Here is a 14720-nt window from a genome sequence, read left to right on the forward strand (position 1 = left end):
GTGACCCCCAAACTAGATGAGTGGTTGCAACAGATCCCGGGAACAACATCGGACATCTCAGTCCAGAAATGTGCAGTGCTGGGAACAGCAAGGATACTGCGCAGAACCCTCAAGCTTCCTGGCCTCTGGTAGAGGACCCGAGCTGAATGAAGGATGGACACCACCCGAGGGGTGAGACGAGTTTTTTTTTTTTATATATATATATAAAGTATGAGTCAGAGAGAAACAAACAACTCAGAATCTTGCTTTTTGTTTGGCTTGCTAGTACGTAACATAGTACATAACTAGTACATAACATACATATGTTAGAAGTCGCAATTCTGTTACCGTTAAACTTGCCTGCAAGATAACTTTGCACGGCATCTGTGAGTTCACAAAACCAAAGAAACTTGTCCGGAGCCCTCTGTGAGTTGTTCTTAGCCGCACCACTAGTTGTGCGGACCAATCACAAACTAGAGTGGTTGGGGGCGGGACGCGGGCAGCTGTGACGAAACAAGAAGCGCCAAGATGCTTTTCTCGGTTGATTCAAAAATCAACATCATGTCATTTATAAGACACCCTTTATCCGGATATTTACATTGCAAAAACATCAACTATCAATTAACACCATGATGCCATCTGTGCCAGTCATCGAGATAACAGATTTCAGCTGTTCAAAACAAGGCACATGCCAGTCACGACATTTTCCGTACAAACAAATGTTTGGTAGGCGTGCACACGTTGATGAATCGTCCAATCAGTTCGGAGTATTGTGCTTTTTTTCAGGTCACACCGGAGCAGTCCTACAGATAGATACAGTACTGTGAAGAATTAGTTTGAGTGATTCAAATTAGCAATCTGAGTCTTGTTAGGTTATGTAACCGTAATATAACCATAAGCAATGTTATCAAAGGGTGCTTTATTGTTTTCACATTTAACTTCGGACAGGCTTTGTTCTTTGTGACTGTGACTCCTCAGTAACCATTAAGACTTTTATATTGGAGTCATTTTTACACTTATTCAGCGGTGCAGAAAATGAACAACGACCCCCCCCCCCCAAAAAAAATGTGTACCCAGAATAGGACATAAGATTCCATGATAGTAACAGTTTGACCCTGTAACAGATTAAACATTATACGTAGTATTTATCATTTTCAATGCCATCAATTGTTTTAAATACTCAATCCGTATCAGTAAAGTATATCTGAGAAGTGACCCTCTCATGTAACTGTACACGATAGCCTTTCATTTATTTCTTAATTTATTATAATCATGGATGGAAGAATGCTTAAATCTAATGAAGCTTGAATTACTCTGGTATATTAGTGACCTTGCAGCGTGTCTGAACATAAAGTAGCTCAACCAGATGACAAAAAGGCAGCTCAGAAAGAGTGACCTCATTCCCATTTGCACTGATGGGGTGATGAAGGCAAACAAGTTTCCCTCTGGGCCAGAACTGCAGGCCTCCGGCAAGTTAAATCCCAGTCTGGAAGCCCTCTGGGCCAGGTGTGAGAGGGGGCCCCAAGAAGGGACTGGACCCTTAAATAATCCACATCACAGCACTAAGTGGTCACAGACACCTTCGGGGCAACAAAAACTGAGAGGGGGGGAAAAAGCGAGATGTGGCTAGAGATGGCATTATTCCAAGGAGTGAAGTCTGGGAACCTGCTCTTGTAAAATATATGCTCACTTGGTGCACGTGTGAATACTTTTTCCATCTCTTAAGATAGTTTTATTGATTCATGAGGGAGCTGTCAGAGGCCCTCCAGACAGAAAACTTCAAGGCTCTCTTCCTTACCTTTTGAAACTGGCTTCAACTACGAAGACATCACATTAAAAATAAATAAATAAAATAAATATATAAAACTATATATTTGTACAAAATGGCTTTGCCAACTATTGCACGGGCGTGCAAATCACAACATTGCGCATGTCCAAATGAACAGGCATCGTGTCATCTGTCTGACATTTTTTCATTTTTTCAGATGCACACGTTGAAAGTTTCCTGTATCTTTTTGTGCCAGTGTGCATGTATGTAAACCACAGTTCTGCGACCCCCTCCGCACCCCTCTTCTGTGAATCCCTATGACTTAGTTCCACAGTTCATTCAGTCATCACATGGATAGCAGCCACGTCTACAGTACATCATATGCATGTGTGCTCATGTCCTACTTGTCACGAGAGGGAGGGATGTCCCTACTATAGTCTCAAAATATTCGATGGTGAGTCAAGAGAGACAAAATGAGCAATTCAATTGGGTTAAAGGCCCTTGTGGGAGGAGGGGAGGGGGATGATTGTTAAATTTCTCCTAGTGGTTTTGAAATACCAGGATGACCAAATAAATGATCAGAGAGTTTTGATCAGACAAGGGAGTGAAATAACATGAGAAGTGCTCGCATGATTCATCAGAGTAACACCAACATCTCCCCTAACGCTTGAGGGTCCACATAAAACCTCCTCCCACTCTTGTGCAATTCAGTCTGCGCCGGGGATGAGAAAAACATTCAAGATCGGGGCTAACAGAATCAAAGCAAAGGTCATGTTCATGTTTATAACCCACACAAGTTGGGAAGGAACAGAGGTAACTTGTCATTGGTGTCCAGACAAGGGCAATTCGTAAGAGAGTTTGCACTTGGGGGCCTCATTTCAGGGAGTAAACACAAAGCATCTTGCTCAAACCTGACATCTTGACTTGCAGAAGTTTTGTTTTTGTTGTTTTTATTTGGTTGCACTTAGTAGTTATGAGTTCAATAATAATAAAAAGCAATAGTATTTTTTTTAACTGAAATTATTTCCCCCAAAACTGTAAGTGACGAATTCAAGTCAGTTATTGGTTGATTGATTGCCTGATTTTATTATGAACTTTACAGTTATATACACCTGAATATAATTGTCATATATATCTATAAAAAGTTTCCACCTTTGGAATTTTGCATCACTTAGTTGGATCAGATTTAAAAAAAAAAAACAAAAAAAAAACAGAGCCAGCCTGATCCTATTGGCTCAGGCTTATCAACAAATACTTTTTAAAAAAGAGCTCATGAAAAGATAAACACAACAGAAAGGGGGTACATTTTATGATCCTAACAGGTTTTTATGAGCTACTTAAGCATGTGTGACCATGATGATATCAGGCAGTTAAAATGTCCGTGACCCTGCAGTCGGCGGGTGAGTCCTCCGCCATGCGGACTGAAAGCATGCGGTCTCTCATCTTCACTGCCAGGGGACCGATAAATGAACCAGCCACTAAACTCGGCCTCAACATGACTTCATATGGCTTTTTCATATGAGAAGGTCATACAGCCGAGGTATCAATTGACATAGTAAACACATGGCTCCGGGCAGGTTTATGGAAAGACAAGTGTTTGGGGATTGATTGGGTAAGTCCTCCTTCTGAACCAAAGCGTAAGTGTGACAATGTAATCGAATACCGTGCAGTTCTGACACTCGTGTACCTCTGAGGATGTAATTCTGGTAGTTCTGGTCAGCTTCAGCACCCACTTTGATCAGACAAGTCAGTCCCTCGGCCACCACAAACTCATGCACCAGATCTTTGTCATCCTAAACAGGAGAGATGGAAGACAAGTCAATAATGTCGGCAAATTTTACAATAACCCTAAATTACGATATTTCTGAACTTAGGGTGGTGGTAGCTCATCCAAACGACCTTGGGCTTTGCAACCCCCCAAAAATATAGACATGCATCTAGTTATCGGAGAGACGCAAGTTTGCTTTCTGACTACTGTTGAAGTGCTCACTAAGTAAGGCTACGTTCCTCCCTCACTTCCTCATCACATTGCATTTGAACCTGGTGAGGGCATTCTGTTAATATATCGTTCTGTCATGTTAGCTGCCGATGCTATCATGAATGTTGTTGCCCTACTCTGTACACAGTGCATCACCGGATACAAAGAAGGCTGGCTAGAGACTTTGATGGTGCAATTTAAACTCATGCAAATGCAGGCTGTAGCGGACCGAGCTCCGATTTCTGTCACATGACATACGAACCATCTTTGAAATCATCTCTTGCAGGAGGTCTGAGATCAGTGCATTTGGTGAGCACCAGAATTGTTTGCTGTGTTCATACCTGTCCATCTGAACAGCACTAAACAGATGGAGTTCTGGCTTTGGGATATATTGGCAAGAGAAGAGCTTTGCCAAGAAACCTTAATGGAACCGATTTAGTAGGAATTTCATCCATGAGTCACCGAGGGGCAAATAGCATCATTTACTTAAGAAAATATATTTCTCAGCCGAGCCTTTCAGCCAGCTGCAGCAGTATTGGTGAGTCACTGCATCAGAGCGAGTGAGCATATGGAGGAAACTCATTTCGGCAGCTTGTAGGAACCATCTCGTCTTTCAGTCACTAACACAGATTGTGTGGCTATAGGTGAGTGTTGGAATGTGAGTGGGGAAAATCTCGATTTAAAACCATCGGTTTATGCTATTTAACATGGACTTCACCTGTTGCGGTCAAAAAGCCAAGCCATGAGCGCTGCCCCCCGCCAACCCTTTTGATTACAGATTCATTAAACAAGGACAAAGGTCCGCTCACAGCCCATTGTGGTTTTACTTCATCACAAAGTTGTTTCATGGGGTTGAGGTCAGGCTCTCATTCAGTCCACACCAACTTATCAAAATATGCTTTTAACTGTGTGGCTGAGGTGCAAAACGTGTTTGGTAGGATGCCGATTTAAAGCGGAAAGCAAGGAGTGCACATGGATCAAATATCAGGCCAAATTCATAACTTTTTGTCTCCTCGTGATCAGTCAGCAAACCTCACTGACGCACAGGTGTCTCTAAAAGATTTACCGAAGCGAGGCGTGTGATTGGAGTGATTTTTCTGACGCAATTCAAATCGTCAAGCAATCATAAATGCTAATGCTTGACCTGAATGCAGCGCTGTTGCCGGACACAAATAAAGGAGCAACTGGCTGCAGTGGGTGAGTGTCTAACATGTCTCCCAACTCATACATCATCATGGGAGCAGAGTTTCTCAACTGCAATGCACTTGCAAGATTCTTCCATTTCTACAACTACTCCTCCATCTTTGCATTTTCTCGCAGTGTGGATGGCCTGATGGCCTCGTGTTCGTCTTACAGGTCAGATGCTATGGTTAAACTTCTGGTTTGGGGGAGAAGACTCGTGACTGCTGAGACATGATTATATGGATCATGTGCTTTGTTGGTCACCCGAAGTATGAGGGTCTTTTTTTTCCATCAGGTGTGGGGCCTCTAACATCTTTAAAATCGGTGAAAATGTTTAGAATCTTTTTGTTTCAGCAATCAAAACCAAGCACATACACAGTAATAAAAACAATGCCTAGTGAAACGTGACAATCAAGTTATTCGACATGTAAAGCATACCGTCACTTTCTGGTGGAATCCTCACATCTTCAAAAATCACAACTTGTAATCAGGAAATTATGTTTAAAAAAGTCATCTTGCTTGAGTTACCAAATAGCATGAATTGGTATTATACATTACATTGCTATATTGTGCAGCCACGTGAACAAAACACCACCACAAAATGATGTGCAATCACTGATTCGACACTGTAAAAAGTGGCTAATTGACTCCAGAGTTTTTATTTAAAGTGGTAGGACAAACATCAACCCCGACAGGACGAAAAGGCTTTATTACTTCACAAAGCAAATGACAGTGATTACATCATTTTCCCAAGCTCTGTTTTAAAGGTTTTAGTGCCCTGGGCGATGCTATAAATAGAAAACAATGAGCTGACTAAGCAATGCAATAATTAGAAAAGATTAGAAAAGAATCTGTACGCACTTACCGTCGTGGTTGATACACTTACTTCTACACTGAATCCTCACAGCTATCCATTTGTAACAATACAGACGTACTCAAATGTATCTAACCTATTTTAACACATTATTGTCTGTCTATTGTCAAACAAACACTCACACTTTCAATCTTCTTAATGATGCGTAAAAATAACAGATGACACGTCCACGAACCATTGGTGTCGATTTGTGAAAAAACATGAATTTGACCATATTTGGACACATCGGGTTTCCGCTCAACAACAATGATATGTAAAAAAAAAGGGGTGGGGTGCATCGCTTTTTAAGCTTCTTGATTTAAAGGCTTGTACTGTTTGCGCTTCTCGTACATAACTCCAAAGTTTGTTTCAATTGATTATGATATACACTCTTAGTAGACATTTGTGAGGATGAGGCTCTCTGGCCACACTATCGGATATTTTATGTAATTTTGTCCGCTGACACCGATGTCACAATTCGGTAAATTTAATATGTTTTCACAAATACTGTTGGTCAGTCCGCACGTGTGAAGGTTTATTTATTTTTTTTACAAATTACTAACCAATCTAAAGTGTTGAAAATGGCTGGGGCTCTCAATATATCGGATTGAACAAACTGTTTTTGGGGTCCCCCGAAAATGGCTGATTTTGGATGTACAAAGATTCTACGCGACGCCAGCAATTCATCCATTGCCAGGACAATTTTTATCCCCAATGACAAAACCACCTGCAACTCTCACCTGTCAGTAACATTGTTATTTAAAGCCCAGTTGGGGCATGTTGTGATGAAGCCCAGCATTCAGATGGGGGGCATGGAAGAGAGCAGCCCAACACCGAGGGGCCATCAAGGCCCCTTCCCTTCCCTGGAGGGGGTTAAACTGCTTCCATAACAGCTTTACCATAGCTACGTGATTGTTACTACCAGTGTGGAAGTGGAAGAAACCGGCTGCTGAAAAGGGTGAATTACCTGAAAGATTTGCTTGAGGGAAAAGAGGGCTCTCCTCAGCTCCCTTCCGCTGGAGTTGTAGAGTTTTTCTGTATGGAGAGCAAAGGAGATGAATCAGTCACACATGTGGAAACCTCCCATAATGTTGTCACAAAGCAAATGCTGAATAAATAAGACAAATTTGTTTTGTCCTACCCTAAAAGAGCCGCTTATGAACAGTGGTTAAAGTGGACACAGTGTGCCATGAATAACAAATAACTCCATTGTGTCCGCCGACTTTCAATCGCTGCAATTATTCCCGAGTAGCCAAATGTGAAAAATACGCCGTGAGACAAAAAGAAGAGCAGACGCCACATCTGGGTAGAGTTAGTGAGTAGTTTCCTGCTGACGGTGCTGAATGCGCAGCTTGTGATTATGCAAATTCATGGCAGAAACACCACAATGGCTCAGGAACAATCTTCTCATTAATCAGTTATGGAAATATGCCGAAAGCCGCGTGGGTCCCTCTAATGGTCGTGAACATTTCCTGCAACAACTTTTGGTCGTCTGTCACCCTGCAAGCAGCCTGCACGGCTGCCAGAGAGTGGCAGTGTTGAGCGCATTCTGAGACGTCCCATCAATGCTCTTGAAAGCTCTCTGACTCAGCAGAAGCGCTGCTGCAGATACAGCAACTAACTGCCTCATGCAGTGTCTACTCTCCCGATTCTTGTCGGACTGGACAGTTTCTCTCTCTCTCTCTCTCTCTCTCTCTTTTTCTGAGACATGCTTCTATGTTGCACTGCAGAAACACATACACACACACACACACACACACACAATGCCATTCGAATGACTCTTCTTTACAAACAGCTTCTGCTAATCCCATCCTCAAGGCTGAGAAACACACACCGATTGGTGCATACGATTGGGCCTTCTAGCAAAAGGTTCCCATTCATTATTGTTGCTGGCCATCACAGCTAGCGAGTAAATCCCTTTAGCGGATGAACAGAGGGAGAAAGAGAGAGGATGTATGTCGGCTGCCAGTTCTGTGGGCACACATAGCCTACTTCCAGACACCGGACCAGACAGAATAAGCAGGCTGAGCCTGATGTCTTGGAGGGTGCCTTTCCAATGACACACAGCTTTTTCCCACCGTATGCGGAGGCTCACTGATGCAACAATCGTGCAACATCATACCACGACATACTTTGTAAAAAGATGATTCAAGATAAACAAGATCTTTAATGTGTATATCCTCATTACCCCCCCCCAGAGGACAACCGTTTCATCTTGGTTTATCGGCTGGATGGCGCAGAAGCTCAAGGTGTGATTCAACACGTACAAAGGACAAACGTGTGATCATGGCGGTGATCTTTACAGGATCTCTTCCCCCACTTTGGTCAACATTTGCCAGGCTAATGGTGGTGGCAGTTGAGTGTGCTCCACTAAGAGTCATTGTAATGGTGGTGGGCCATCTGGGCCAACAAAGCCTTCTCTGCTGGCCTAAACATTACAGAAGCACTGACCTTCATTTACAGTAGAACGTACATTGAAATAGTTGTTCCATGAACGTGTATTAATTTATTCCCATGAGTGTATTTTCTTCAATTCGCAGCATTTCTCTCCACAGCACTTTTACTCATCTGTGTATGTGTATGTTAGATTTTTTTTTTGGTCTAATTGGATTACAGCATTGATGTGTTGCCATGTCAATCTAATCTGTTCAAGCCTAATTAAGTAGTAGCCAATGTAACTATATTAGTAATGACACTGGTTCTTTAACCAAATTGCAAATTTACCTCACAGGGAAAGATAAACGACACACAATAACTTTTTTCTGTCCCTTCACTGATTGATCAGAGCAACCCAAGTATATATTTTCATGTGTTTTGTCATGTTATTAGAACATTTGAGTCCAAATGACAGCCGGCTTTCCAAATGATTCCAGAAGATTGCCAAATAAGTTCATATTTCACATTTTATAAAACGTTTTAAAACATTTGAAACAGCAGATATGTACAAGGCCCCGTTTTGCTTCTTCATCCCCCCCCCCCCCCACAACCCTCCAAAATATGAATCTGAGAAGTCAAACATTAATTTATTTTGTGCATTGGGAAGACGCTTTGGGAGTCGCCTGATCTGAAAAAGGATGGCCTTGATCATTTCCCAACATGGGAAACCTGAAAGAGACACAAAAGTACTGCAAAGGACACTCTGGCCATGTCTGCTGTGAGAACTATAAAGTGTGCCTGCCGAAACAAAGACCAACAAGGTTTTAGAAAATGTTCCTGTTCCAGATACATTGGTGATTTTCCTAATGCTGCACTTTGAATAATAGTAGGAACACTATAATTCATGTTTTTTAATGTACATTCGGACTGATAAAAGCTCGAGTTTCAAAGAATCCGAATGAATTACATTTTCTGTTAATCATCTAATGGTTCCAGCTTTACTGGGTTAAGAGGTGGTTTAAGTCGAGTAAGTCCCCATTGGAGGCGCAGGCACCAATTGCACAGCTTGAGTCCTGACACAACATTCGAGTAAAGAATTGTACACTTTTACTTTGAACTACAAATGCAAATTCCAGGTTTTAATTCACCAAAATGAATCCTTTTTTGCGACCAAAACGTTCTGGGGAAATAAGACTCGTAGGTCAAACCAAAGTTTGAGTTTAAACTTTGAGGTGTCGCGTGAGACACAGCAAATCTTGTCAGACTTTAGCTAAGTGAGCATCTAAAGGATTAACTGCAAACCGTCACGTCTGCTATCTCAGCATCCTGAGCTCCATATTGTGGACTCGTTTGCATGTGACTGAGTCCTTTCAGGTGTGCTGCGCCAGAATCGCTCAGCAGCTGTTGCCCAATCTCAATCTGGTGCCCTTCTCGAGCCAAGCTCAGATCCCACCACGCGAATGAATTGTCAAAGCTCTACATGGAGTCTATATCTCACCGCTCAGTATATTTTTGCTTGAGACCTTTTCGGAATAGCTTGACTTGTTCCTTTCTCCCTGGCCGCAGCCCGTCACTTTGCCCACGCTCCCCTGCACGTCTGCACTCTTCCAGCAACCTGTCAACCCCAAACATAGCTCTCAGGTCCTAATTGCTGAGCAACAACTTGCCCATCTGCGGTCATCTCAATCTGCTTGTTCCCCCATTTCTGCACTTTGCACTTCCAGAGTCCGGAACCTTACCACAAATGTGTTTAACCAAAGGGTTTGACTGCTCACAAAAAATATAAGCGATACAAATAATCAAACATAAGCACTAATTATTTATACCATGCAAATGCTCAGGCAAATATGATGTAGCTGAAAGCATGATGACGAATGACTACCTGTGTACATGAACAGAAGCTCGCCACCAAAATACACTTTGCACAACCCTGTGCAGTTGAATGTTTTATGATGGTGACATTTTCACCCTGGGGTAAATAATTCAATTACCTCCTATGGGAAAAATAGTTTGGCATTGACAATAATTTGAAATACAGTAATCCCTTGTTTATTGCAGGGGTTACGTTCCAAAAAGAACCCGTGATAATTGAAATCCGTGAAGTCGTCGTTGGCCTTTTTTTTTACAATTTTTACGTATACAATACATGTATTGAAAGAAACCAAAGATTAATCCTTTTTTTCGTGCCCAAGCATTAAAAATATGAAAGGTGTCTTACAAACAACTGACAGGTTTTAGAAAAACTGTATAGAAAGTTTCACTGACAGGTTTTGTCATGGAGAAAATTTGGCAAGCTGTTCGGCAAGGCACAGAGACTGTTGACATTAGTCTACAGTCCCTTAGCCAATCAGTATGCAGAATGCAATGGACTGTTGAAGAAAAAAATGCACAAAAAAAAAAATCAGTGGAACAGCAAAGCCGTGAAAGATGAACTGTGTTATCGCGAGGAAATACTGTCTTAAAAAAACTGTTGAATGCAATTCAGTACATTGTGACGTGTGAACTGAAATTAAACCACATGTGGTTGAGAGTCTTCAAATAAATGCACTTGGTTGCTGAAATGCAAACTGTTCTTGTCCGCATAACAATCTTTCCCCGATTCTGATTTATGATGGGATGGTATTACGTAGAAGTGGATCGGAGCTTAAAATGTTTTTCACGTTCAGTGCCATACATGGTTGAAACAGCTAATGAGCAGGGCTGGTCTTTTATGGAAAATATCCCAGTCACAGGCAACAGCATCCACAAACAATAAATCTGGAAGCTGCAGGAAAGCTGCACATTGGTTTGGAGAACTGAGCTTTTAAAAAACAGAACGTGCCCGAGCTCTCCACTGCCACCTGCTGGATACAAAACAAAACAGGCACGACAATGTCGTTCCATCTTTTAATTTTTCATCATGTTTTGATGTATGGATTCCAATGTCTGAAACAGAATGAGGTGTGATCACCCAGGTGAAAAGACGGCACAGTCATTTTCCCTTTCTCACTCGTGTTTAAGTCTGGAATTGGACTGCTCTTCCTCGCGAACACTGAATGTAAATCAGCCAACAATGAACTGACACCCAGCCCTGCTTAACAAGTGACTGTGACCAGATGGCAGAAAGCCCCAATGACAGCGATGCATCAGCACCTGACTTGACACCGAGTGGCCCTCTGCAAATCCAGAAGCACTTGCGCATGATTCCATCTTCCTGTAGCCATACACTCAAGAGTCCTTCTCTCTCTCTTAGGCCCTTTATTCTGGACTGCAATAAAAATGTCAGAAAGTTATTCCTTGCCGACACTAAATAAGGCACATCTGCAGGAACAGACAGATCTTTTCCCTGTCCCTGTCAACGGTGCACCCTCTGATGAAGGGCTCAGAGGCCCATCTCTAATGAGAAATAGCTCAGTGGAGATTAGCTCCATACCGTTTGGCACGGATACACACCGAAGAGCAGGCTTTTTCCTTGCCAGCGACGAAACCGCAGAGCTTAATGTTTCAGGACCCCAACTCTAACAGTTATGTTTACCTGAAACCAGCTGAAACGTCCAACTTAATGGCTTACTGCATTTGTCAGGGCTTTTTTTTATTGTCCCAATGCAAATCTCGGAAAAAGAGCCCAAATAAAGCAAAAGTGATAGCATATGTTTGGGGCAGGCAATATCATTTTGGCTTCATCTTTTGAACGACCGTGCATAAACCATAATTGGGCTGCATAATAAGCTTGAATCATTTACAGCTTGCTGATTTATTCAATACATATTTTTGATTTAGTAGTAGGTTGAGTCTAATTATATGCTGTGAGTAAATCCTCGTGCCACAAAGTAAGATGTATTCCTCATTTTTTATTTTATTTTTTTAACTCTTAAATTGCAACACAAAGTCCCATTTTCTGAGATACAACACTGCAGATAAGAAAAGGCAAAATCATTATACAGTAACCTGCAATATAATGCATCAAAAGCACAGTGCCGTAGCGGGGCAGTTTTCATCATATGGAATGTGCTTTGCTATTCATGCTTAAAGGCAGAAAACAGTCTGCAGACAAAGGCGTCTGCCATGCTAGTCGTGAAAAGTCACCTTTGCTAAGAATAGCCGTGGGCAGTTTGTTTGTCATTTTTGACGCGAATACAGGATCGCAGTTTAAAAAAAAAAAAAGAATGATATAAGTGACGATGGCTATTCAGGTCTGATGAAGCCGAGAGATTCCTTTGGCCTGGACAATGCTGCATGCAGTACAGTATAGCAAGTTGTTGTTTAAAGTGCAGCTTTAACAACAGAGTGCAGAAAGATGGTCTTAGTAGATGCACGATGGAAAGATATCGTTAAATAATTCCACTTAGATTAGAGTTGGGGTTCATTATGCATCATTCTTGCCATCCCCCATTTAGCTGTTTATTCCTTGAGGGCTGTGTTGCTGTAAGTAACTTTCTGATATAACCTGCCAACATTTAGAGTTCGGTTGCTTTTGGAGTAGTCAGGAGAAATAAAATCCTCCACCTGTATGATCTTTTTTCTAAGTAGTTTTATTACAGTCACGGCAACATCAATAAACTTTTGTCTGTCCTCTTTGTTAATCTAAAGCAAAGATGAATCGCAACAAATGACAATGCATGACATGATAATTTTCCCTGTCAAGAAAAAAAATTGGATTCTTTTTGGGAAGGGCAGGGTTGACCATTGATTAAAAGTGAGAAATGTAATTTGAAATAGAAAATGGCAGGGAAAACCAACAACTTGGACCCCAGCATCATCAAACATTTTGGATTTGAAAATGACTCAAATTCCTCCGGGTTCAGGCACTGAGCGCTGTGCCACGTTGACACAGAAATGAGCCGCTTTGTTGTACTTTCTTTTTTTTTTTCTTCTTCTTCTTCATTTAACGCCAGGACCTACTCAAGAATAATGCTACCGAGTCATTTTTGGCAGCTAAAAATGTTGCTGTGCAACTCTATCCAACACAGCTTCCACTGCATTGGTCTGTTTTCTTACTGCCCTCAGTGCCTTTTAATAAAATATGTGACAAATACAGAGGAATAGATGAAACTTGTCCATTGCTGTTGTTTAGCATTTTTTTTCTGATGTCTTAATGCTGTCTGGATTTGATAGTTTGCTGCAACTACTTTTTTGTAGTGGAAAATAGTCCAAAATGTAGGCGACAATAAAGGTGACTATACCTAGAGGAGACCCTGTGACCAAATAAAACACATTTCGATTGCCACATTCCTGCCAGTTTAGAACGCTGGTGAAAAGTCAGTTTTCCAGAAATCATGAAGGAAAAAAAAAAAGAAAAAAAAAAGATAAAATGACTTTCCGAGATTGACGTTTGGCATGATACTGGCCGGGAATTAGCCCCCTTCTGCCTGAGTGAAGGTGAATGAAGGGTCAATAAAAGCAGATTATAGCACTCAGGTGGAAATTATTTGGCAGCAATGCAGGTAAGACTGAGCTCACATTCTGTGTTTGGCTTTTGACGACAAGTCATACTCGGAGTCAGAAAATGTCTGCACCAAGATGAACTTTCACTCTCACATGTAAACAGATGGCTCAAAATGTGCACAAAGGAATAAAGGCATCCATTAATTTGTTCCTGTTGCCTGGAAATGCTTTGGATGTTATGATGAAAGCCATGTGGCGACGATGGTTTAGATTTCAGAAAACTGAGCCCGGCCACACAGATTGAAGAAGCCTCCGCCACTGGGAGCCTTAGGAAGGCCTCACAGGACGCACAGGGCGTGAAAGTCAAAACCCACAAAAAGCAAGAGACATGGGGGAGACATGAAAACCCCCAAACAAGTAATAAACCGGCGCATAATCTGATCATAAACACATCACAAGCAGACGGTGCAAGGACTGCTGTTCAGAAAATACTCGTGCCACGATACAACCGTGCAAATAAACCAGCATAATTTCTTCTAATTCTACTTCTCTCACAGGTAAGGTGTCGCTGGATTTCCTCATGGGAGCCGGGCACGGGAGGTTGTGTTCCTGGGCTGTGACACCCGATCCCGCCTGGCCCATTCAATGCAACAACATACCCCAGCCAAGTTCATATAAACATCAAACCTGCCCCGCAGAGCACAACAGCACCCATTGTGCCCCAGCGGGAATGGGATTGCGGCGTTTATTGACGTGTTTACACACAACCCGTGGTGAAAGTTTAGGTTTTTTTGTCAGTCACCATAATTCTGCTTGAAGGCAGCAGTGACATTTGTCTGTGAATATCGCCGACTTCTGCTACTTTTCTTCAAAGAGGCCTTACTAGGAGGTCGTTGGTGCTTGGCAGGCATGGCGGACTACAGCTCTGTTGCTTTGCCTGTGTAATATGTATTTTGACCACACATCAAGATGCTATCTGATGCGGTCAGAGTGACTCAATAGAGGACACTCTTGTTTGGGTCTGCACAGGGATGCCTGACTGCAATGCTCAGCCATCTCGTTACCTCTGCGTCCCGCGTCCTAGACGCATAATTTTCCCGCGGGACGCACAGTTCCAAATATTGTGCATTTTTGGGCCGCAAGGAAATTTCTCAGTCAAAAAAAAAAAAAAAAACCAAAAAAACACGGCAAGCCTGGGGATTTCACGGAAAAAAAAGTTA

General features: G+C 42.1%; 1 protein-coding gene across 6 annotated transcripts in view; it reads right to left on the reverse strand.

Moving 5' to 3' along the window:
• The window catches only part of fhod3b (formin homology 2 domain containing 3b), a 100233-nt gene that overhangs the window by 39422 nt on the left and 46091 nt on the right, over window positions 1–14720 (reverse strand). For 5 of the 6 annotated variants that reach the window (XM_019872865.1, XM_019872868.1, XM_019872867.1 and 2 more), the window contains exons 4-5: window positions 6728–6795; window positions 3435–3540 (exon numbers count right to left, since the gene is read on the reverse strand). In XM_019872865.1, coding sequence (XP_019728424.1) covers window positions 3435–3540; window positions 6728–6795 — 174 coding nt within the window. Of the gene's footprint in view, window positions 1–3434; window positions 3541–5345; window positions 5554–6727; window positions 6796–14720 lie in introns of those variants that run through there. The other variant, XM_019872871.1, reaches the window with a different exon arrangement.

This window comes from Hippocampus comes, unplaced genomic scaffold (assembly GCF_001891065.2).
Source record: "Hippocampus comes isolate QL1 unplaced genomic scaffold, H_comes_QL1_v1.1 scaffold242, whole genome shotgun sequence".
Taxonomy (NCBI): Eukaryota; Metazoa; Chordata; class Actinopteri; order Syngnathiformes; family Syngnathidae; genus Hippocampus; species Hippocampus comes.